The 24,291-nt window shown below is 40.5% G+C and overlaps 2 protein-coding genes across 3 annotated transcripts in view; both read left to right on the top strand.

The window, feature by feature from the left end:
• The first annotated feature begins 4,241 nt into the window (after nucleotides 1-4,241).
• LOC120042017 (transcription factor E2F4-like) lies at nucleotides 4,242-13,040 on the top strand. Of its 2 annotated transcripts, XM_038986911.1 has the most exons (11): nucleotides 4,242-4,654; nucleotides 5,464-5,573; nucleotides 5,927-6,088; nucleotides 6,521-6,564; nucleotides 6,671-6,735; nucleotides 7,393-7,681; nucleotides 7,787-7,942; nucleotides 8,135-8,182; nucleotides 8,388-8,432; nucleotides 11,534-11,680; nucleotides 12,019-13,040. In XM_038986911.1, the coding sequence occupies exons 1-10, from the start codon at nucleotides 4,499-4,501 to the stop codon at nucleotides 11,647-11,649; spliced, it is 1,191 nt and encodes a 396-aa protein (XP_038842839.1). In that variant the 5' UTR covers nucleotides 4,242-4,498; the 3' UTR covers nucleotides 11,650-11,680; nucleotides 12,019-13,040. The 2 variants fall into 2 exon arrangements, with proteins under 2 accessions (XP_038842839.1, XP_038842838.1); XM_038986910.1 differs by having other exon boundaries at nucleotides 11,534-13,040.
• Nucleotides 13,041-16,212: 3,172 nt separating this feature from the next.
• The window catches only part of LOC120042000 (engulfment and cell motility protein 3-like), a 52,681-nt gene continuing 44,602 nt past the window's right edge, over nucleotides 16,213-24,291 (top strand). Inside the window, exons 1-4 of the mRNA XM_038986873.1 lie at nucleotides 16,213-16,358; nucleotides 18,686-18,794; nucleotides 19,737-19,777; nucleotides 19,905-19,977. Of these exons, the coding sequence (XP_038842801.1) occupies nucleotides 18,720-18,794; nucleotides 19,737-19,777; nucleotides 19,905-19,977 (189 nt within the window). The 5' untranslated portion in view covers nucleotides 16,213-16,358; nucleotides 18,686-18,719. The remainder of the gene's footprint in view (nucleotides 16,359-18,685; nucleotides 18,795-19,736; nucleotides 19,778-19,904; nucleotides 19,978-24,291) is intronic.

Raw genomic sequence — 24,291 nt, 5'->3', positions numbered from 1 at the left:
CCATGAATACATGCCACTGCTCCTAACTAGTTCCTTACATCAAATCTGTAGGGTTTGGGGGACAGGGTAATATCAAACACAAGGGTGTAGTCAGGTACCCCTGCATTCTCAGTCCAGACAAACTTGAAGTGTCTCAAGAGAGTAACCATGATGAGGAAGATCTCCATGCGAGCGAGTCCTTCTCCAAGACACATTTGTGGCCCTGCAACAACACTATAACTATATGCAGTGGGTCTATTATAACCATATACAGTAGGTCTACCATAACTATATGCAGTAGGTGAACTATAACTATATACAGTAGGTCTGCTATAACTATATACAGTAGGTATACTATAACTAAATACAGTAGGTCTGTCACGTTCCTGACCTGTTTTCTGTTGTTTGGTATGTGTTTAATTGGTCAGGGCGTGAGTTTTGGGTGGGTAGTCTATGTTATGTGTTTTCTATGTTGGGTTAATGGGTTGCCTGGTATGGCTCTCAATTAGAGGCAGGTGTTTGGCGTTTCCTCTGATTGAGAGTCATATTAAGGTAGGTTGTTTCACATTGTTTGTTGTGGGTGGTTGTCTTCCGTGTCAGTGTATGTTCGCACCACACGGGACTGTTTCGTTGTCGTTAGTATATGTAGTCTGTTCCTGTTCGTGCGTTCTTCATGTTTTATGTAAGTTCTCTCGTTCAGGTCTGTCTACGTCGTTTTGTTGTTTTGTAAAATTATCAAGTGTTCTTCGTCTGTTTAGTTTCGTCTTGTTAATAAAGTTCATTATGTCATCATACCTCGCTGCAAATTGGTCTTCCGATCCCTCTCTCCTCTCCTCGTCTGAGGAGGAGGAAGATGACGACTATCGTTACAAGGTCTGCTATAACTATATACAGTAGGTATACTATAACTATATACAGTAGACCTACTATAACTATATACAGTAGATATGCTATAACAATACATAGTAGGTCTACTATAACTATATACAGTAGGTCTGCTATAACTATATACAGTAGGCATTCTATATATAGTAGTTCTGCTATAACTATATACAGTGGGGAGAACAAGTATTTGATACACTGCCGATTTTGCAGGTTTTCCTACTTACAAAGCATGTAGAGGTCTGTCATTTTTATCATAGGTACACTTCAACTGTGATAGACGGAATCTAAAACAAAAATCCAGAAAATCACATTGTATGATTTTTAAGTAATTCATTTGCATTTTATTGCATGACAAGTATTTGATCACCTACCAACCAGTAAGAATTCCGGCTCTCACAGACCTGTTAGTTTTTCTGCCCCCAGCCATAAGAAGTTTACTTAAGTACTTTACAACACTGGAAATTGGGCGAACTATTAGAAATTTAGCTGCCAGGAAATGGCGGAGCGATTTCTGCATATTGCACCTTTCAATGATGATCACATTTTTTGGTTGGTTGAGCACACTCCACTTCTTTCCTAATTAATTTTAGCAACATTTAATCTTAAGAAAAGTGCTTTATTAGTGGTTGTACCTATCTTTTTTACACAGTTCTTTCAAGGAATGTGGAAAATGTCCGCCATCCCTGCAATTAAATTCTTATACACTGCTCAAAAAAATAAAGGGAACACTAAAATAACACATCCTAGATCTGAATGAATGAAGTATTCTTATTAAATACTTTTTTTCTTTACATAGTTGAATGTGCTGACAACAAAATCACACAAAAATGATCAATGGAAATCAAATTTATCAACCCATGGAGGTCTGGATTTGGAGTCACACTCAAAATTAAAGTGGAAAACCACACTACAGGCTGATCCAACTTTGATGTAGTGTCCTTAAAACAAGTCAAAATGAGGTTCAGTAGTGTGTGTGGCCTCCACGTGCCTGTATGACCTCCCTACAACGCCTGGGCATGCTCCTGATGAGGTGGCGGATGGTCTCCTGAGGGATCTCCTCCCAGACCTGGACTAAAGCATCCGCCAAGTCCTGGACAGTCTGTGGTGCAACGTGGCGTTGGTGGATGGAGCGAGACATGATGTCCCAGATGTGCTCAATTGGATTCAGGTCTGGGGAACGGGCGGGCCAGTCCATAGCATCAATGGCTTCCTCTTGCAGGAACTGCTGACACACTCCAGCCACATGAGGTCTAGCATTGTCTTGCATTAGGAGGAACCCAGGGCCAACCGCACCAGCATATGGTCTCACAAGGGGTCTGAGGATCTCATCTCGGTACCTAATGGCAGTCAGGCTACCTCTGGCGAGCACATGGAGGGCTGTGCGGCCCCCCAAAGAAATGCCACCCCACACCATGACTGACCCACCGCCAAACCGGTCATGCTGGAGGATGTTGCAGGCAGCAGAACGTTCTCCACGGTGTCTCCAGACTCTGTCACGTCTGTCACATGTGCGTGTGAACCTGCTTTCATCTGTGAAGAGCACAGGGCGCCAGTGGCGAATTTGCCAATCTTGGTGTTCTCTGGCAAATGCCAAACGTCCTGCACGTGTTGGGCTGTAAGCACAACCCCCACCTGTGGATGTCGGGCCCTCATACCACCCTCATGGAGTCTGTTTCTGACCGTTTGAGCAGACACATGCACATTTGTGGCCTGCTGGAGGTCATTTTGCAGGGCTCTGGCAGTGCTCCACCTGCTCCTCCTTGCACAAAGGCGGAGGTAGCGGTCCTGCTGTTGGGTTGTTGCCCTCCTACGGCCTCCTCCACGTCTCCTGATGTACTGGCCTGTCTCCTGGTAGCGCCTCCATGCTCTGGACACTATGCTGACAGACACAGCAAACCTTCTTGCCACAGCTCGCATTGATGTGCCATCCTGGATGAGCTGCACTACCTGAGCCACTTGGGTGGGTTGTAGACTCCGTCTCATGCTACCACTAGAGTGAAAGCACCGCCAGCATTCAAAAGTGACCAAAACATCAGCCAGGAAGCATAGGAACTGAGAAGTGGTCTGTGGTCACCACCTGCAGAACCACTCCTTTATTGGGGGTGTCTTGCTAATTGCCTATAATTTCCACCTTTTGTCTATTCCATTTGCACAACAGCATGTGAAATTTATTGTCAATCAGTGTTACTTCCTAAGTGGACAGTTTGATTTCACAGAAGTGTGATTGACTTGGAGTTACATTGTGTTTTTTAAGTGTTCCCTTTATTTTTTTGAGCAGTGTATATATATTTTTACAACTGGCCCATTTAAGAATATAGTTGAGTAGCCCTGGACAAGAGATTATATGCGACATAAACCTTTCATGTCCAAGAGACATGTTACTCAATTATAGGTTAATGTGCAAATGTTGCTTTGATGAAAGTATTTGATAGATGCTTCAAATTGCAAGGAAGACTTACAGTAGGCTATGGTTTTAATCTGACACATCAAGTACTTATTGATTATTAATGAAAATTAGAAGAATAGCGTAATAATAGAGTTGTATACAAGATCTACCATCTCCAGGTCTTTCATAAGATTCCCAAATATTAGAATGGGTTGTGGACCAGGAGGAACGTTTTTGGGTCTATTAACCTTTCGGAAGAAGATGAGGAGGTAGATGCATATCCACACAGAACAAACGAACACAACATACTTGTTGTTCAGACCCAACCAGTGACAGCACACTGCGCTCCTCTTCTCCTAAGTGACAGACATGGGTGTACACGCATGCGCACATTTGCACAAATGTGTGTTCTTGTACACAAACAGTGTTCTTGTAAATAGAATTTGCCATCTATAATTCTATATTTATTACACAGTCATTGTCACTAGCGTGACCATCGCTTTTTTGTCATTACCACTGGGATTTTCTCCATGTATGCGATTTAATGTCTATAAAGCCATGAGTATGCAATAAAAAAAGTCGTAATATCAGACAAAATAGGCACCACATATTCTCATTTTTAATTTCCTGGTACATGAATTGCAATTGATTAAGAATTTCTCAAACTGTACAATCCTAAAGATTTAGCCTAAGAATATCCTCGAAAAATGTATTATATTATTTGACAGTAAAATTAAAGTAGTTAGGGCATGTAGAAAATAGAACTGTCCCTAAAGGGCCACATTTGCAGTCTAATCCATAATAAACAAACATCTACCAAGCTATCTTGTGATTTAGCATATGTGATGAGGTAATATCTAATATTGCGAAAAGCTTTGCTAGCAAGTTGACTTTCTTGTCAAGTAAAACGATTACAATTTATAGTGTACGCTTTTCATAGTATCTCATGTTTTGCAGGTGGCCCCTTGGCTTCACAAACCAAACCATCCCAGCATACCTCGTGTGTCCAACGGCTTCGGACCGTATGCTCGATTAAATATTTTGCAGGCCTTTTTTTTAATTATCAGGTCAATAATCTGGACCGGACCATATTGGATTATCCTACAATTATTACCATGCAAAGCATTTTATATAGATACATCTCACTTTAGCACGGCGAATGAAAAGGGGTTTCTAGCTAGCAAGTGAGTTTGGGGCCGGCTAGCTAACGTTACTGTTGTACGGATTCGAACAAGAATTCCTAATCAGATGGAGCTGGAGTCGGAAAGAACCGAATTTGGAGCTATGGGAGACTCGCTTCAACCTCAAACCCCAAGTCGACACGAGAAGAGTCTAGGATTGCTTACAACCAAATTTGTATCTTTGCTACAAGAGGCCAAGGATGGAGTTTTAGACCTGAAAGCAGTAAGCATGCCTTACTCTTTGTTGTTGGCACGCGGATGTAAATGTAGCTTGTGGCTAGCTACCGTTAGTAGTAAATCTAATTCAAGGTTTTCGCAAGCTAACGTTAGCCATCCGCGTGATACGTTGGGTCAAGTGTTTTTTTTCTGTTTATGTGTTTGAATAGTTCAATTAACGACCTAGTTTGTTACAATTTGCCCGTCCACTGAATGTAGGAAAAGTTGGCTAGCCAGTTGCCAAGTAACGTTACTTCAACTCCTCCTCTGTTGAGGTCATACAGTCATTGGTTGAGGTACTAAGCAGCAAGCTAGCCAGCTAACTTTATATATTCTGCCCCCTGCAGCCGCAGTGAAGACAAGCACGCAAGGCTGCACATTGTTGTTATGAACTGGATCTGGCAAAACAGTTCAAACCGAACCCGGTTCAGAGTCACACACCCTTTTATGTAGCTAGAAAATCAATCAATCCGCAAGTCACCATTATCATGGTTTAAAATATGCTGACAATATGTTAGGTTTTGTTTGGGCTGGGCGTGACTGACCACAGTAGAATATATGTCATCCCATAGCAGTAATGAGGATTAACCCATCGTAGTTATCAGCACTAGCCATATGTTTATTGCTGTAAGTGCTTGTTGAACACAAGCGTGAAAGAACACTCAGTTATGTGTAACTTTGAAGCCCCATGAATAGCTAAGCTTCCTCGAGGTTATAGAATCTACCAAGCTATTTGTTTTTAACTGTGGATTTGTTCAATGGACCTCCAAACTGCTCGATGTATAAATAACATTGACCGCTCTTTCTCACCCACAGGCAGCAGACACCCTAGCTGTAAGACAGAAGCGCCGCATCTACGACATCACCAATGTGCTTGAGGGCATCGGACTGATCGAGAAGAAGTCTAAGAACAGTATTCAGTGGAAGTAAGTCAAGGACATGGCGTTATGGGCTCTGTTAGTAAATCTTGGGTGGCACCCTCTCGCCATTCAGAAACTACAAGTGTGCTAGCTGTCTGTTATGTAAGTGAAGTCAGATAAGGAGAGGTGTCTTAACTGTGTTCCTACCAATGCCTTGCCGTTGACTGTTGTGTGTGTTATCCAGAGTCATATATTTAGAGAGTTGGGCCAATGGGGTTTCTGTCTGACCATTCCGAGAGCGCCACTTTTTCAAAATCTAGTTTTCAAAATCTATAAACATTTCCAGTGAAAGTAGATATGCAAATTGTTGATACCGCAACACGGTACATTTATTTGTGATACCTGTTTCCTGTCCCCAGGGGTGTTGGTCCTGGCTGTAACACACAGGAGATAGCCGATAAACTCATTGATCTGAAGGCAGAGCTGGATGATCTGGACAAGCGGGAGCACGAGTTGGATCAGCAGAGGGTCTGGGTCCAGCAGAGCATCATGAACGTCACAGACGACTCACAGAACAGCCCATATCCTTAACTACAATCCCTCTGTCTAGTAGTCACTAAGCTTAGCAGATCTAGCGTGTTAGTTACTAGATATTTGTATTTATTTATTTCACCTTTATTTAACTAGGCACGTCAGTTAAGAACAAATTCTTATTTACAATGACGGCCTACCCTGGCCAAACCCGGACGACGCTGGGCCAATTGTGCGCCGCCCTATGGGACTCCCAATCACGGCCAGATGTGATACAGCCTGGATTTGAACCAGGGACTGTAGTGACTCCTCTTGCACTAAGATGCAGTGCCGTAGACCGCTGCGCCACTCGTGAGCCAAAATGGGTTAAGGTGCACCCCAAGATGCTTTAGATGGTAGTGATCAGATTTTTAGCTCAATACTTAGCTCTTAAATTCATGTTGCAGTAGTAAATAAACTCTTGGCCCTTAACACAAGCACACTATGGCTTATGTAAAACACGAAGACCTCTGTAGTGCTTTCAAAGGTATGTTTCTCTCTTATATTTTTCTGTTCTTCAATTCCCTTTTTGTTCTACCTATTTAAAAAAAAAAAAAAAAAAATCCCACTCACCCCATCTCTGGCCTCCACAGGTGACACTCTCCTAGCGATCCGCGCTCCCACAGGCACACAACTGGAGGTGCCCATACCTGAGTCGGTAAGTGTTTGTACTGTTAGACCCAACTACTCTCCCCTTTCTGTCTCACCATCCTCTGACCAGGGGTCTCCAACTTGGATTCTGGCGAGCTGCTGGTTGTGCATTGCCTGACCACACACCTTGAATTTAATTCCTCTTCTCTATCGATTGCTACATACATTCAGTCTGAATCAGCAATCCTAGAAATCGTTTGTGTGACTTCAAAATGGGCGTTGTACAAAATAAATCAATCAGCGATTGGATCGTCTCCAACAAATGTAACCAATCAGAATATCAAAGTTGATAAGGTCATTATGTGGGCTGGCTCTTGCCCAACCTTTCGGTATCTGGGACCAATCAGAACGGTCAGAATGTGTTCGCATTCTAGAAATCATAGCGGGAGGAAGGCAAATCTAGACTCACTGTGAAGAAGAAACTTCAGTTTGGCTGGAGTGATGTGAATGGTTGCCAGCCAAGGTTGTGCAGGCTTCTGTTCCAGCCTAGCACTAATTCTACTTTAAAAAATAAACGAATCGCAGTCTGGACAACGATTTATACAATTATATGAATCAAGTGTGTCAGTGCTGGGTTGAAACAAAGGCCTACACGCAGCAGCTCTACAGAATCTGAGTTGGACTTCCCTGTGCCACAACCGTCTGACTGAGTGATTGTTGGCAGGTACTGATTGGACAGAAGAAGTATCAGATCCGTCTCAAGAGCTCAGCAGGACCCATTGAGGTTCTCCTTGTGAACAAGGACCCATCCAGCCCGTCTCCAGTGGTACTGTCCGTCCCCCCACCCGAGGACATGCTCCAGAGCCTTCCAGTGCCTGCTGCTGCCAACACAAAACCGGCACCTACTGCCCCCTCCCAGCCCAGCCAGCCTCTGGCCCACTCCTCCAACCCCAGTCCTGCCACACTCTTACCTGCCTGCACAGCTACTTCCAATCAGGCAGTCACCACTGCAGGTACGTTTTGCTCTTTATCTGAGCAACGTAGTTATTACGTGTATGTAGTGTAGAAGTGAAATTGCAGAAAAAGACGTCACTCATATCACCATCATTCTTTTACAGTGTCCAGCACACTGACTGTTTCCACACCCACTACAAACACAAATGCCCAACCGACTCCCCTGTTGGACACCCAGCCTCTCCAGTCCTCTGCCTCATTGGATGGCTGCTCTTCTTCTTCAGCAGTCTTTGAACCAATCAAGGCTGACCCCTCAGAATGTAAGTGTCATCTGCCGTTTCCCTAAGATCATGATGCTTCTCTATCCTGCTGCAAATTCATACAAGTGGGATAACGCATAACTACTAAATATACATCAGAGTCAAGGTTTATTTAGTGTGTATACTCTTTGTATCAATCGTTTTTGGGAGTTGTTGAGTGAGTGACTAATGTTTTCCGTCTTCTGTTTGTAGTGCTGTATTTCCCCAAAGAACTTTCTGACATGTTTGACCCGACTAAAGGTAAAGATCACCTCAAAATATTATGAAGTCTATTGAAGGAGTTGACATGTGTAACCACTGTATGAACATGCTATTGAAGATTATATCAATGTATAGACAATCATTTGAGATTATAGATACCAGAATAGATGTTGTATATCTTTATTCTAACCCCTCATCCTCATTTCCCACATATCTCCCTCTCTTTCACACCGTCTCTGAGTAGAGATCATGAGTGCAGACCTGTTGGAGGAGTTGATGTCTTCCGAGGGTAAGTTGACATTTATAAACTGGGTGGTTCGAGCCCTGAATGCTGATTGCCTGACAGCCGTGGTATATCAGACCATATACCACGGGTATGACAAAACATTTATTTTTACTGCTCTAATTACATTGATAACCAGTTTATAATAGCAATAAGGCACCTCTGGGTTTTGTGGTATATGGCTAATATACCACGGCTAAGGGCTCTATCCTGGCACTCTGCGTTGCGACGTGCATAAGAACAGCCCATAGCTGTGGTATATTGGCCATATACCACACCACCTCAGGCCTTCTTGCTTAAGTATACAATTCTGCTGACGTGGATTTGTGGATCAGCAAAGATTTACTTAACCTATCACAGCTAAAAGAGGATTGTCTTTTAATTAGGCATGCACAATATATCGGTGAACATATAGGAATCGGCCGATATTTGCTAAAAATGCCAACATCGGTATCGGACCTATGTCTAGTTTAACGCCGATGTGCAAAACCAATGTCAAAGCTGACGTGCATACCTATATAACGTAGGTACATGACGTAATGACGCCACATAAAATGTTGCGCTACACGTGCAACACAGCATTCCTAACCTAGCCCACAATGTCTGCTGTGTGGATCGAGCTGTCAACAAGTTGAGCAGTCATTTGAAAGAGTAAGAACATTTCAGCGAGACAACTCAAAGGCAAAATCCATTAACGCCAAGATAATGGAATTCATTGCCCTTGACAATCAACCATTCTCTGTCATGGGTGATGTTGGCTTTCGCCGACTGGTCGAGCACCGGTACACACTACCAAGTGCGCTATTTTTCAGATGTTGCCCTACCGAAGATACACAGTAATAGCGTCACTGCTATTAGCTTCACAACATAATATGGAACGCCGTTTGGGTCTATGCGTGTCAAAAAAGATACACGTCAAATAACACTATTTGACACGTCAAATAACACAGTTCTATTATAGAATGTTGTGTGTTCTGAATTTGCACGTGCAAGCCAAGTGCCACCACTACTATCAGTAGCACTGTCAAAGCTGTACAAAAAAGGTCTGCAAACACCGGCCACAAACGATGTGTGTACAATACCGTGTTGGTAATAAAGCATTATTTGTTCGACCGCAACTTCTGGGGTAGCTTGGTACCTTGCTAGCACCAATACAACGAGCCTACAACTGCAGTCCTTTTCATTATTCTTAGCAATGATTTAGGAATCCTTGTGAGTAAGTATTAGCTAGGTAGCCACTTATTGTTAGCTAGCCAGCTACTTAACCCTGTTGTCCAAAGCTAACGTTATAAGCAGCCAGCTAGCTTCATCTGGCTAGTGAGGCTCGACCGGACCGGGTTATGTGTTGTGAAGCAAGCCACAATAAGGATTTGGCACAATAGTGGAATTTGCGGTTTGCCTTCAAAATAAAAGTACCTCTTTGAAAGTGATGCAAAAGGTTAATTGGTGGAGTCTTTCCATATTTAGACTAGATAATGTTAAACAAATTTGGAATGTGAAGCAATGAAATTGGGTATCCATCTACTCGGTGACACCCACAGAAGACAACTGAAGAGTTTACGCAAATATTAACTTTGTAGCTCTTATCGCGGGACTGTGACTGTGTGAAAGCACTTTCTCAGTTAGCCTATTGTGTGTATTGATATTCATATTGCACTGTACAGCTTTACCTAAGGATTGAGGATCAATGAAATGGGGTATCAGTCTACTCAATACTCAAGATATTTTTTATCAGACTCCAAAACATCCACGTAGTATTGTTTTTCCTCAGGAATAGTGTTCAATACACATAGGTTGACAATAAATGTGTCTCAATTCAGTTGTTTCAGAGTCCTGCATTAAGAGCTACGATGCTAATGTTCTCTGGGTGTCACTGAGTAGACTGATACCCCATGTCATTGATCCACAATCCATAGATAAGGCTGTACAGTGAAATAAGTATGCCCCCAATGCAATTCTAAAGTATAATACATCCGGTGTGATTTCAACAGATTTGTCACATTAACAAATGATTGTCTTTTGTTGATTTTATATAACATTCCAACCTCATGATCTATTCAATACTGGCAGAATTATACTATTTGTATTCATTTACATCTCTGTCAATTACAAATTTTTATTTTGAAGGCTAACCGCAAAGTCAACAATTGTGGCTAATCCTTATTGTGGCTAGCTTCACATAGATGGGTCCGACCACCATTAATCAAATAAGAACTGTCTTATAAAGTAGGGTTATTTTAGATGATGACACCTAGCTGAAATAGATTGTCGTTTTGCTATGTTTTTGGGGAAGAACATTGTTTGCATCCATGAGCGAGCTAGTTGGCTTTTTTTTATGACCAGCACTGTAGGCGCGCGAGACAACTTTACCAGCATCATAGCATACGTATCGATGAATCGTTGTGATATATGAAATACGAGTGATGGTGTAATAACTACGTAAAAAAACTATGAATGCGTTAAATTATTATGTGACGTGCAGTCATATTCAGGTCCTGATTGTTCAACAAGCTTATTTGACACGTCAAATAGTGTTATTTGACGTGTATCTTTTTTGACACGCAAAGACCCAAACGGCGTTCCATAGAAATCCTGGTTGAGAACGAAACGACTGAACAAATGAACAACGAAACAGCACAGCAAGTAAGTGAAATAAATAGGTTTTGATTCTTTTACTGGTAATGGGGACATACGTAAATGCAAACAAAATAACTTTTTGGTCAGTGTGGTGTGTGTGTAACCTTTATTTATCTAGGCAAGTTGGTTAAGAACAAATTCTTATTTACAATGACGGCCTATCCCGGACGACGCTGGGCCAGTTGTGCACCGCCCTATAGGACTCCCAATCACAGCCGGATGTGATACAGCCTGGATTCGAACCAGGGACTGTTGTGACGCCTCTTGCACTGAGATGCAGTGCCTTAGACCGCTGCGTTCGTGTGTGTGTTAACTGTAACTGTACTAGAATGCTTAAAAGGCTGCACTTTTTTTATATCGGTTATCAGTATTGTTTTTTTGGCAAGGAAAATATCAGGTATCGGCCAAAAATGGCATATCGGTGCATCACTACTTTTTAATCTCTTATTATGTCCCTCTCTCTTTCCTAGTGTTCTCTCCACTCCTCCGTCTGTCTCCCCCTCCGGGTGACCACGACTACATATATAACCTGGATGAAACCGAAGGCCTGTGTGACCTCTTTGATGTTCCGATTCTTAACCTTTGACCTCTGAGCTGAGTTCCCAAAAATGTATTATGTAAGGAAATCTAAGAATCATTTTTACCATTTTCTATGGAAAAAAACAAATGTGTGATTCTATTTTTGGATCCTGGTGTATTATAAGATTTTTCTGTGTAAACAATTAAGTGTTTTGATGTCGTACCCAAATATTTCCACTAAACATTGGCAGCAAATGTTTGAGGGCGTAGTGGCTTAAGGTTAGATAAAAAGGGGTATAAAGAAATATAGTCCTCTCCAATCTGAACTGATGATCTCTCAGGTGAAATGCCTCGCATTCATGCTGACCTGTGATTAACTCTATTCCCTCCATCTATCTATGTTTGAAATATGTATGTAACAAACTGGCAACGGCAGACATCATCACACTCTGATCCTCATCAACTCGGTGTCAACAGATTCAGACACCCAGGCAGCTGCATACACTCGGACAGTACGCACGAATGTGTACAGATACACAGCTGATCAAAGTTATGCGCTTTTGTTCTGTATATAGAGAATATTTATATTTTGTATTAAGAGCCTTTGTGGAGTTGTGTATAATGAACTACATGTGAAATACATTGAGACAGCAGTAGTGAACTAGGGTGCCAAACAAAGACAGAGAAAGTTGAAGTGTTTCAGATGTAGCTCGCATTGGATCAACTGCTACACGTTTATCATTCACTTTGGTCCCCTTGCCTTGTTTTGTCAGTATGTTTATTTCTTACTCATTTCATTCACTTTTCAACATTGTCTGTGGCTCTTGTTTTGTCTTGCAATTATTATGTATATGAATATTATTTTATTCAGTCTGTATGTAAAAGGAAATGTATTTTTTTTTTACAGATACAGTAATTAGTTCCTATGAAGTAGGTTAGTGCTTTGAGAGCTGGTCTATAGTCTGTATATGTCGCTCAGAACTGTGTTCAATACAAAAACGTTCCTCAACATGCTTTCACCATGACTATGGAAACACAAATGTTGACTTTGTTCTTTTTGTGAGAGAATATTTATTTAAATTTTCCTTCTGTGTTCATTCTTGTTTTAATTTGTTCCCAGAATACATTGTTTCCCTTGTATTATAGAAGAGCATTTTTTTATATATACACCACTATATACACTACCGTTCAAACGTTTGGGGTCACTTAGAAATGTCCTTGTTTTTGAAAGAAAAGCCCATTTTCTGTCCATTAAAATAACATCAAGTTGATCAGAAATACAGTGTAGACATTGTTAATGTTGTAAATGACTATTGTAGCTGGAAATGGCAGAATTGTATTTTTATGGATTATCTACATAGGCGCACAGAGGCCCATTATCAGCAACCATCACTCCTGTGTTCCAATGGCACGTTGTGTTAGCTAATCCAAGTTTATCATTTTAAAAGGCTAATTAATCATTAGAAAACCCTTTTGCAATTATGTTAGCACAGCTGACAACTGTTGTTCTGACTAAAGAAGCAATAAAACTGGTCTTCTTTAGACTAGTTGAGTATCTGGAGCATCAGCATTTGTTGGTTCAATTACACACTCAAGATGGCCAGAAACAAATACTTTCTTCTGAAACTCGTCAGTCTATTCTTGTTCTGAGAAATGAAACCTATTCCATGCGAGAAATTGCCAAGAAACTGAAGATCTCGTACAACGCTCTGTACTACTCCCTTCACAGAACAGAGAAAACTGGCTTTGACCAGAATAGAAAGAGGAGTGGGAGGCCCCGGTGCACAACTGAGCAAGAGGACAAGTACATTAGAGTGTCTAGTTTGAGAAACAGACGCCTCAGACTGGCCAATAAAAACAAAAGATTAAGATGGGCAAAAGAACACAGACACTGGACAGAGGAACTCTGCCTAAAAGGCCAGCATCCCGGAGTCGCCTCTTCACTTTTGACGTTGAGACTCGTGTTTTGCGGGTACTATTTAATGAAGCTGCCAAAGATAACCCTGAAAGAGCTGCAACGCTCCACAGCGGAGATTGGAGTATCTGTCCATTTGACCACTTTAAGCCGTACACTCCACAGAGCTGGGCTTTACGGAAGAGTGGCCAGAAAAAAATAAGCAAACTTGTTTGGCGTTCACCAAAAGGCATGTGGGAGACTCCCCAAACATATGGAAGAAGGTACTCTGGTCAGATGAGACTAAAATGTAGCTTTTTGGCCATCAAGGAAAACACTATATCTGGCGCAAACCCAACACCTCTCATCACCCCGAGAACCTCATCCCCACAGTGAAGCGTGGTGGTGGCAGCATCATGCTGTGGGGATGTTTTTCATCGGCGGGGACTGGGAAACTGGTCAGAACTGAAGGAATGATGGATGGTGCTAAATACAGGGAAATTCTTCAGGGAAACCTGTTTCAGTCTTCCAGAGATTTGAGACTGGGACGGAGGTTCACCTTCCAGCAGGACAATTACCCTAAGCATACTGCTAAAGCAACACTTGAGTGGTTTAAGGGGAAACATTTAAATGTCTTGGAATGGCCTAGTCAAAGCCCAGACCTCAATCCAATTGAGAATCTGTGGTATGACTTAAAGGTTGCTGTACACCAGCGTAACCCATCCAACTTGAAGGAGCTGGGGCAGTTTTGCCTTGAAGAATGGGAAAAAATCCCAGTGGCTAGATGTGCCAAGCTTATAGAGACATACCCCAAGAGACTTGCAGCTGTAATTGCTGCGAAGGGTGGCTCTACAAAGTACTGACTTTGGGGGGGGTGAATAGTTATGCATGCTCAAGTTTGTTTTTTTGGGTCTTATTTCTTGTTTGTTTCACAATAAAAAAAATATTTTGCATCTTCAAAGTTGTAGGCATGTTATGTAAATCAAATGATACAACCCCCCCCAAAATCTATTTTAATTCCAGGTTGTAAGGCAACAAAGTAGGAAAAATGCCAAGGGGGGTGAATACTTTCACTAGCCACTGTATATACACTGCTCAAAAAAATAAAGGGAACACTTAAACAACACAATGTAACTCCAAGTCAATCACACTTCTGTGAAATCAAACTGTCCACTTAGGAAGCAACACTGATTGACAATAAATTTCACATGCTGTTGTGCAAATGGAATAGACAAAAGGTGGAAATTATAGGCAATTAGCAAGACACCCCCAATAAAGGAGTGGTTCTGCAGGTGGTGACCACAGACCACTTCTCAGTTCCTATGCTTCCTGGCTGATGTTTTGGTCACTTTTGAATGCTGGCGGTGCTTTCACTCTAGTGGTAGCATGAGACGGAGTCTACAACCCACACAAGTGGCTCAGGTAGTGCAGCTCATCTAGGATGGCACATCAATGCGAGCTGTGGCAAGAAGGTTTGCTGTGTCTGTCAGCGTAGTGTCCAGAGCATGGAGGCGCTACCAGGAGACAGGCCAGTACATCAGGAGATGTGGAGGAGGCCGTAGGAGGGCAACAACCCAGCAGCAGGACCGCTACCTCCGCCTTTGTGCAAGGAGGAGCACTGCCAGAGCCCTGCAAAATGACCTCCAGCAGGCCACAAATGTGCATTTACAGCTCCGCAGTGGAGGTCTCATAATACCTGAGGCTCCCGAGTGGCGCAGCGGTCTAAGGCACTGCATCTCAGTGCTGGAGGCGTCACTACAGACACCCTGATTTGAATCCAGGCTCTATCACAACCGGCCGTGATCAGGAGTCCTATAGGGCGGCGCACAATTGGCCCAGCGTTGACAGGTGTAGGCCGTCATTGTAAATAAGAATTTGTTCTTAACTGACTTGCCTAGTTAAATAAAGGTTAAATACTTGTTGTTTTTTTTAAATATAAAACCAAGTGGTCAAACAGGGAAATGGTTCCAATCATTTTCCACCACTAATTTTAGAAACACTTAAAATAGGCTTACCCTGGCGTGACGTTTTGATAACCATGTAAATCTCTCTCTGAGAAAGTGACTTTTATCAATATATTCGACTCTATTTACTCTAAGATTCGAAAATGCTAATTTCCATCAAAGTAGACATTATGCAAAATTATAAATCCCCGCAAGCTCCTGCATGTCATCTCTAGCTGACACCTTTGCTAACAGGAAATGTGTCAATTTAAAACTTGCACAAGACAGTTCACAGAATTGTCAATTTAAAGAAATGTTGCAAATTTATTCATAACTACATTTAGATAACATAGTTAATCCAGAGATGTTTTTACTTTTGCCTCGATTCGGCAGTCTCGTCCAGATCATCATGGCATTTGTATTTCTTTATGATAGCCACATTAGCAACTAATTAGCATTTACATTTTTGGGTGTAAATACAGGTGAATATATTGATAAAAGTTACCTTGTCCAAGAGGGATTTACATGGTTATCAAAACGTCACACCACAGTAAGCCTACACAGCCCTTATTTTAAGTGTTTCTAAAATCCCCTATGGGAAAAATGAATGGTGTAAAAACGATTGGAACCATTTCCCTGTTTGACCACTAGGTTTTATGGGTGTTATGATTCATACTGTGGTACTCTATACCTTCTTTTTACTGTCTATGGTCGACACACAGTGCTTCCTACAGGGGGCGGGTGACTAAACTCAACCCGGAACTTTGCATGGTCAATACTTTTTGGAAACCTCTCCACCTAGGCAGATAGGTTCTCCAAGATAGTTGGAAATATAATTCACTCTCGGATTATTGTCGTCCTCTCTAGGGAGAGATTTCAAATGCTTACAGTCCCGATCTCGGCGCTTTCGCGAGGACAGTAACGTTTATTTTCAAACAGGTAGGAGCCAAATAAAAGTGCAACTCAACCAGATATTTTCTGTGATTGTTCGCTAAACTGTGCGAACGAGAATGAACAAATCTGTTTCGTAAACCTGATACAAATGGCCCCCGGGTCCCCAGTTCAGCATTACCTGTATCTTTTTAACGTTACCCGTTTCGTCCTTTTTTGTGTCTATGGCGAACTAGTAGGATAAACGGGCTGAGGAGCCTTGACATCAATAGTCAGTCACCCTAACTTTTATATATGAGTGAAACAACAACTCGAATCAACCTACATAATGAATAGTTTAATTCATTGGTGGGTATTTTTTTAAAGTCGTTTTCAGTGTATGCTAGCATGTGCTGTGAAATGGCTTACTGCAAAGAAAATAGTTTCCATTCCATTTGTGTAAAGTGTCAGGTAACAAGCAATCCTCAATGTTTCGACATACATTTGCAATTAATCACGACAGAAAAGGGCTGGCTCTCGAGCCATGGATCAATTTCACTAGTGTGTCGACAACTGCCATTGACAAAGTTCTACTCAGCACCCAGAATGTAAAGCCGCAGGCACTAATAGCCCCTCTCAAGTGGTGGTGCGGATGACAACAGACTTCAAAGTGTGTGTGTGTGTTTGTGGTGGCAGTTGTAGGTGGTCTGTCAGGATTGGAATTCCAGGGAGCTGAAGGCCAGCTCCTCCCCACCCCCTAAGGGGACAGGCGGTGGGATGGTTATTACAGCGTCAAGGGGCATGGCACAGTGTTAGTTCTGCAGGCTAACATAAGGGATACAGGAGGATACACGTTTATGCATAGCCCTATATGGTCATGGGCACTATTACTATATGGTTCACTGTAATCAAATCAAGCTTTATTTATACAGCACATTTCCAACATGGAATGCAACGCAATGTGCTTCACAGGAAACAACTAAAAATTATGAAAATAAAAAGTGAAATATTTACTACACAACAAACATAAGAGGAGTGAACAGTAGTTATACCATTCATATATAGGATTTACAAATGCAGAGACACTGATTCACACGTTACCTCTACACTCATACAACACATTCTCTTTTTCTCTTTTCTTTTTCTCTCTCGCACCTCTTCCTCTTGCAGTAGTAGCGGAGGGAGGGTGCAGCCCAAAGCATGCTGGGACAGGCAGGGGAGAGAGCCTAGGAAACCCAAACACTGCTCTCCCTGCCAGCCTGTCATGTAGCCTACATTTAGCATTTTAGTAATTTAGCAGACACTCTTATCCGGTGCGACTTACAGTTAGTGCATTCATTTTAAGATAGCTAGGTGGTACAACCAAATATCTCAGTCATAGTAAGTAATATTTTCCTCAATAAAGTAGCTATCAGCAAAGTCACTGCTAGTAAGAGGGAAAAAAGTAAAGTGCGAGTGTTAGTTCACAAAAGGCTTATTATTATAATTGCCTTGTATTAATAGTAGGCTAGTATAGTAATGTTTTGGGTCGAAGGAGCATTGTCTTTCACAAGGCTTCAAGAGTATTAGTATATGAAGTGAGTGAGAACATTTTCAGGTTAGAGTTTCCATCAAAGCCAAAACACTGGTGGTGATCATGGTCATTCATAATCTGCTCTGCTTTCAATGTGTCTTAACAAAATACCAAGGCTGAAGAGCTTATGACATTCCAGTAATTAAAGTGTTATGTGATCAGCTAGCAAAGTAGGCTACAAGTTAACATCTATTGACCTACTTGGGATGACATAGGGCTACTGACATGGAAGGTTTCTAGAAAACTATGTGCAGTTTGTCAGGTGAAAGAGGAAGTGTCCATGTTTTGACAGAAATGGCACTTAAACACCAATAATAAAATATAACATATTTTTTGTAGGTTAGTTCCATTGACCTATGAATGGGAGACAGACACACACACACATATATTTCCATTTTCATCAATTGAAGCATGTGCAGAATTGTTTAAAAAACTTTAGTGTTTCCATATGTGCTGGAGAGAGTATGAAAAGAGCTTGACTGTCCTCTCCTCTGGGACTCCCATCTGTGAGCTGAGGAGGAAATGGATGTCTATGTGTGCCATGGAGGTTGTGTATGTATGTCTGTCTGTGTCTGGCCTTGTATTCAATTGTATGTAGTCCTATGCACAGAAAGGGCTATGTTTCTGTACACACTGAAGCAGATGTAGACATAGTACCTTAAAAGAGGAAGATATAAGTTCAGCAAATTCATTTGGAAAATGAAAGCTCCAATGACTCGAGGGCAGGGCCGATCTGGTCAGGCAAGAAACGTACAGAAAAATCCTAATTTACTGTGTGAATTATTTGATAGTAATATTAACCTCATTTGACCTTATCTCTCAGAGTCTTAGGAGGACACACATACACACACTTCAAGATGCCCCAACAGGATATTGTGAAGATTGCCATCCAGATGCCAGGGGCATACCCTCAGCTCATTCAACTGGACCAGGTAAGCATCAGAACACAGGAGTGGAGCCTGAGTCAGAGAGTTTAGAAAATCTACTGTACTGTCAATGCCTAAGTGGAAAGTTACAATAGGAATCCATATTGCAGCCTGTGGGTTGTATTAGAGCTGTGGTATATGTAGCAATACTGAGCGGCGATGGGCGGGATAATAATGTTCTTTATGAAGGGCTGATGCACCTCGGCATTACAATGACGGCCTACCCCGGCCAAACACTAACCCTGACGATGCTGGGCCAATTGTGTGCCGCCCTATGGGACTCCCAATCACATCCGGTTGTGATACAGCCTGCAATCGAACCAGGGTCTCTAGTGACGCCTCTAGCACTGAGATGCAGTACCTTAGACCGCTGTGCTACTCGGGAGCTAATGTGCTGGGTGTTTAGGATGTCAAACTGTTAATAGACCAAGGCCATAATTAAATAAAAGGTTTTAGTTAGATATGGGTGCCTGTGAAGTTTGAACAAGCTGGTTCTGTAGACATTTCATGGGAGAAAAAAACTAACGGCAAGTCCCTCAGAAGCACTGCTATTGGACTACCAGACCTCACCAAAAACCTCTGATTGGTTGACCTCCTACAGACCACAAATTACAAGGCAGTGATAGGTCTACCACAGTACACAAACACTTTTGATTGGTTGACCACCATGTATACCACAAATTACAGGGCAATTGAAGTGTAGACATTAAAGTAGTTTGTCTCAGTTTGTCTTATTTATTCACTCTACTGAATGTCCCTGTTGCCTCATAAGTCAACAGCATAGAGGAAGTAAAAGCTTTGAGTTTATCTTGGATCAGCAGGCTCAGGGTCATAGGACCAGTGTACTATAGTTAATCCACTATGGTTTACAAAAATGAAAGCATGATATCTAAATAAGTTCTTACCTTCTGCTGCTTATTGACCACAACTATGTTTTTCTCCTGACAGAAAAAGCCCCTTTCTGCTGTAATAAAGGAAGTTTGTGATGGGTAAGTGTCTGTGTGTGTGTGTGTGTTTGTGCGACTGAGCGTGTGTGTTCATGTTATCCTTGTAGAGTTCAAGCAACTACTTTGTCCACTTGCAGTAGTTACAGTGCCTATGATGACTGGGTTTTAGGTGGAATCTTCCAGGCCCTGATAACTACGCCCTCCAGTATGCCGACGGTGTTCAGACCTACATCACTGAATCTGTGAGTTGATTCTCTTTCTTTTCAGTGAACATGGAGGCTGTCTGTAAACAAACATAGGTCTTTCTGTCTGTCCAGTGTGTGGCTTCAATACTTTAAGTTGACAGTAGAGGGTGTGGTGTCCTGTCATGCCAGTGATGGCTGAAATGTCATCAACGCCAGTGGCCTTGGTCTGGGTAGCTGTTGGAGCTAAACTAAGCTTGTGACTTTTGAAAAGGCCAAACACAAACCTCTACCAGGGGGTATGCTGTGGCTGTGTTCATTGTTATTCCACTGGGTGTGTGATGAGCATGGGGTAATAGGAGGGCTGGTTGGCACTGTTACAGTTGTGTGTCTGTGTCTGAGGAGATATTCCAGCTATTTCCTGGGCCAGTGCAGGCATGAATGACAAATGAAACTAAACCAACTTAATTTCTTGCTCTCTCTCTCGTCCCCCTCTCTCCTTTCCCCCCTTCTCTCTCTCCAACACTCTCTTTCTTTCCCCCTTCTCTAATTCTACTGAACAAAAATATAAATCAAATCAAATTTATTTATATAGCCCTTCGTACATCAGCTGATATCTCAAAGTGCTGTACAGAAACCCAGCCTAAAACCACAAACAGCAAGCAATGCAGGTGTAGATGCACGGTGGCTAGGAAAAACTCCCTAGAAAGGCCAAAACCTAGGAAGAAACCTAGAGAGGAACCAGGCTATGAGGGGTGGCCAGTCTTCTTCTGGCTGTGCCGGGTGGAGATTATAACAGAACATGGCCAAGATGTTCAAATGTTCATAAATGACCAGCATGGTCAAATAATAATAATCACAGTAGTTGTCGAGGGTGCAGCAAGTCAGCACCTCAGGAGTAAATGTCAGTTGGCTTTTCATAAACACAATATTAAGCAGATCTACTATATATAGTTATAGCGTACCTACTGTATATAGTTATAGCGTACCTACTGTATATAGTTATAGCAGACCTACTGTATATGGTAGACCTACTGTATATAGTTATGGTAGAACTACTGTATATAGTTATAGCAGACATACTGTATATAGTTATAGTAGACCTACTGTATATAGTTATAGCAGACCTACTGTATATTGTTTTTGTAGACTTGCTGTATATAGCATAGTAGACCTACTGTATATAGTTATAGCATAGCTACTGTATATAGTTATAGTAGACCTACTGTATGTAGTAATCGCAGACCTACTGTTTATAGAATGCCTACTGCATATAGTCATAACAGACCTACTGTATGTAGTTATAGTAGATCTACTGTATATAGTTATAGTATACCTACTGTATATAGTTATAATAGATCTACTTTATATAGAATTCCTACTGCATATAGTTATATCAGACCTACTGTATATTGTTATAATATACCTACTGTATGTAGTTATAGCAGACCTACTGTATATAGAATGCCTACTGTATATAGTTAGAGTATACCTACTGTATTTTGTTATAGTAGACCTACTGTGTATAGTTACAGTAGACCTACTGTTTATTGTTATAGCAGACCTACTGTATATAGTTATAGCAGACCTACTGTATATAGTTATTGTAGACCTACTGTATATAGCTATAGTATACCTACTGTATATAGTTATAATAGACCTACTTTATATAGAATGCCTACTGCATGTAGTTATAGCAGACCTACTGTATATAGTTATAGCAGACCTACTGTATATAGAAAGCCTACTGTATATAGTTATAGTATACCTACTGTATATAGTTAGAGTAGACCTACTGTATATATTTATAGTAGACCTACTGAATATAGTTATTTTAGACCTACTGTATATAGTTATAGTAGACCTACTGTATATAGTTAGAGCATACCTAGTGTATATAGTTATAGTAGATATAATGTATATAGTTATAGTAGACCTACTGTATACGGTAGACCTACTGTATATAGTTATAGTAGACCTACTGTATATAGTTATAGCGTATCTACTGTATATAGTTATAGCAGACCTACTGTATATGGTAGACCTACTGTATATAGTTATAGTAGACCTACTGTATATAGTTATAGCAGACCTACTGTATTTAGTTATAATATACCTGCTGTATATAGTTATAATAGACCCACTGTATATAGTTATAGCAGACCTACTGTATATAGAATGCCTAATGCATTTAGTTATAGCAGACCTACTGTATATAGTTATTGTAGACCTACCATATATAGTTATAGTAGACCTACTGTATATAGTTATAGCAGACATACTGTATATAGTTATAGCAGACCTACTGTATATAGAATGCCTAATGCATTTAGTTATAGCAGACCTACTGTATATAGTTATTGTAGACCTACTGTATATAGTTATAGTATACCTACTGTATATAGCTATTGTAGACCTACTGCATATAGTTATAGCAGACCTACTGTATATAGTTTTTGTAGGCCTACTGTATATAGTTATGGTAGACCTACTGTATATTGTTTTTGTAGACTTGCTGTATATAGTATAGTAGACCTACTGTATATAGTTATAGCATAGCTACTGTATATAGTTATAGTAGACCTACTGTATGTAGTAATCACAGACCTACTGTTTATAGAATGCCTACTGCATATAGTCATAGCAGACCTACTGTGTGTAGTTATAGTAGATCTACTGTATATAGTTATAGTATACCTACTGTATATAGTTATAATAGACCTACTTTATATAGAATGCCTACTGCATGTAGTTATAGCAGACCTACTGTATATAGTTATAGCAGACCTACTGTATATAGAATGTCTACTGTATATAGTTAGAGTATACCTACTGTATTTTGTTATAGTAGACCTACTGTGTATAGTTACAGTAGACCTACTGTATATAGTTATAGCAGACCTACTGTATATAGAAAGCCTACTGTATATAGTTATAGTATACCTACTGTATATAGTTATAGTAGACCTACTGTATATAGTTATAGTAGACCTACTGAATATAGTTATTTTAGACCTACTGTATATAGTTATAGTAGACCTACTGTATATAGTTAGAGCATACCTAGTGTATATAGTTATAGTAGATATAATGTATATAGTTATAGTAGACCTACTGTATACGGTAGACTTACTGTATATAGTTATAGTAGACCTACTGTATATAGTTATAGCGTATCTACTGTATATAGTTATAGCAGACCTACTGTATATGGTAGACCTACTGTATATAGTTATAGTAGACCTACTGTATATAGTTATAGCAGACCTACTGTATTTAGTTATAATATACCTGCTGTATATAGTTATAATAGACCCACTGTATATAGTTATAGCAGACCTACTGTATATAGAATGCCTAATGCATTTAGTTATAGCAGACCTACTGTATATAGTTATTGTAGACCTACCATATATAGTTATAGTAGACCTACTGTATATAGTTATAGCAGACATACTGTATATAGTTATAGCAGACCTACTGTATATAGAATGCCTAATGCATTTAATTATAGCAGACCTACTGTATATAGTTATTGTAGACCTACTGTATATAGTTATTGTAGACCTACCATATATAGTTATAGTAGACCTACTGTATATAGTTATAGCAGACATACTGTATATAGTTATAGCAGACCTACTGTATATAGAATGCCTAATGCATTTAATTATAGCAGACCTACTGTATATAGTTATTGTAGACCTACCATATATAGTTATAGTAGAACTACTGTATATAGTTATAGCAGACATACTGTATATAGTTATAGCAGACCTACTGTATATTGTTTTTGTAGACTTGCTGTATATAGTATAGTAGACCTACTGTATATAGTTATAGCATAGCTACTGTATATAGTTATAGTAGACCTACTGTATGTAATAATCGCAGACCTACTCTTTATAGAATGCCTACTGCATATAGTCATAGCAGACCTACTGTATGTAGTTAAATAGATCTACTGTATATAGTTATAGTATACCTACTGTATATAGTTATAATAGACCTACTTTGTATAGAATGCCTACTGCATATTGTTATAGCAGACCTACTGTATATAGTTATAGCAGACATACTGTATATTGTTATAATAGACCTACTGTATGTAGTTATAGCAGACCTACTGTATATAGAATGCCTACTGTACATAGTTAGGGTATACCTACTGTATTTTGTTATAGTAGACCTACTGTGTATAGTTACAGTAGACCTACTGTATATAGTTATAGCAGACCTACTGTATATGGAATGCCTACTGTATATAGTTATAGTAGACCTACTGTATATAGTTATAGTAGACCTACTGTATATAGTTATATTAGACCTACTGTATATAGTTATATTAGACCTACTGTATATAGTTATAGCAGA

This window comes from Salvelinus namaycush, unplaced genomic scaffold (genome assembly GCF_016432855.1).
Source record: "Salvelinus namaycush isolate Seneca unplaced genomic scaffold, SaNama_1.0 Scaffold6, whole genome shotgun sequence".
Classification (NCBI taxonomy): Eukaryota; Metazoa; Chordata; class Actinopteri; order Salmoniformes; family Salmonidae; genus Salvelinus; species Salvelinus namaycush.
The sequence above is the reverse complement of the archived record's forward strand: the minus strand, read 5'-3'. Positions and strand labels throughout refer to the sequence as shown.

Bases quoted from the DNA above. Each gene is read 5' to 3' on its own strand.
- LOC120042017 (XM_038986911.1), top strand. From the start codon at position 4,499: ATGGAGCTGGAGTCGGAAAGAACCGAATTTGGAGCTATGGGAGACTCG. The intron at 4,655-5,463 runs GTAAGCATGCCT...TCTCACCCACAG, and splicing joins GAGTTTTAGACCTGAAAGCA to GCAGCAGACACCCTAGCTGT. The intron at 7,943-8,134 runs GTAAGTGTCATC...TTCTGTTTGTAG, and splicing joins CAAGGCTGACCCCTCAGAAT to TGCTGTATTTCCCCAAAGAA.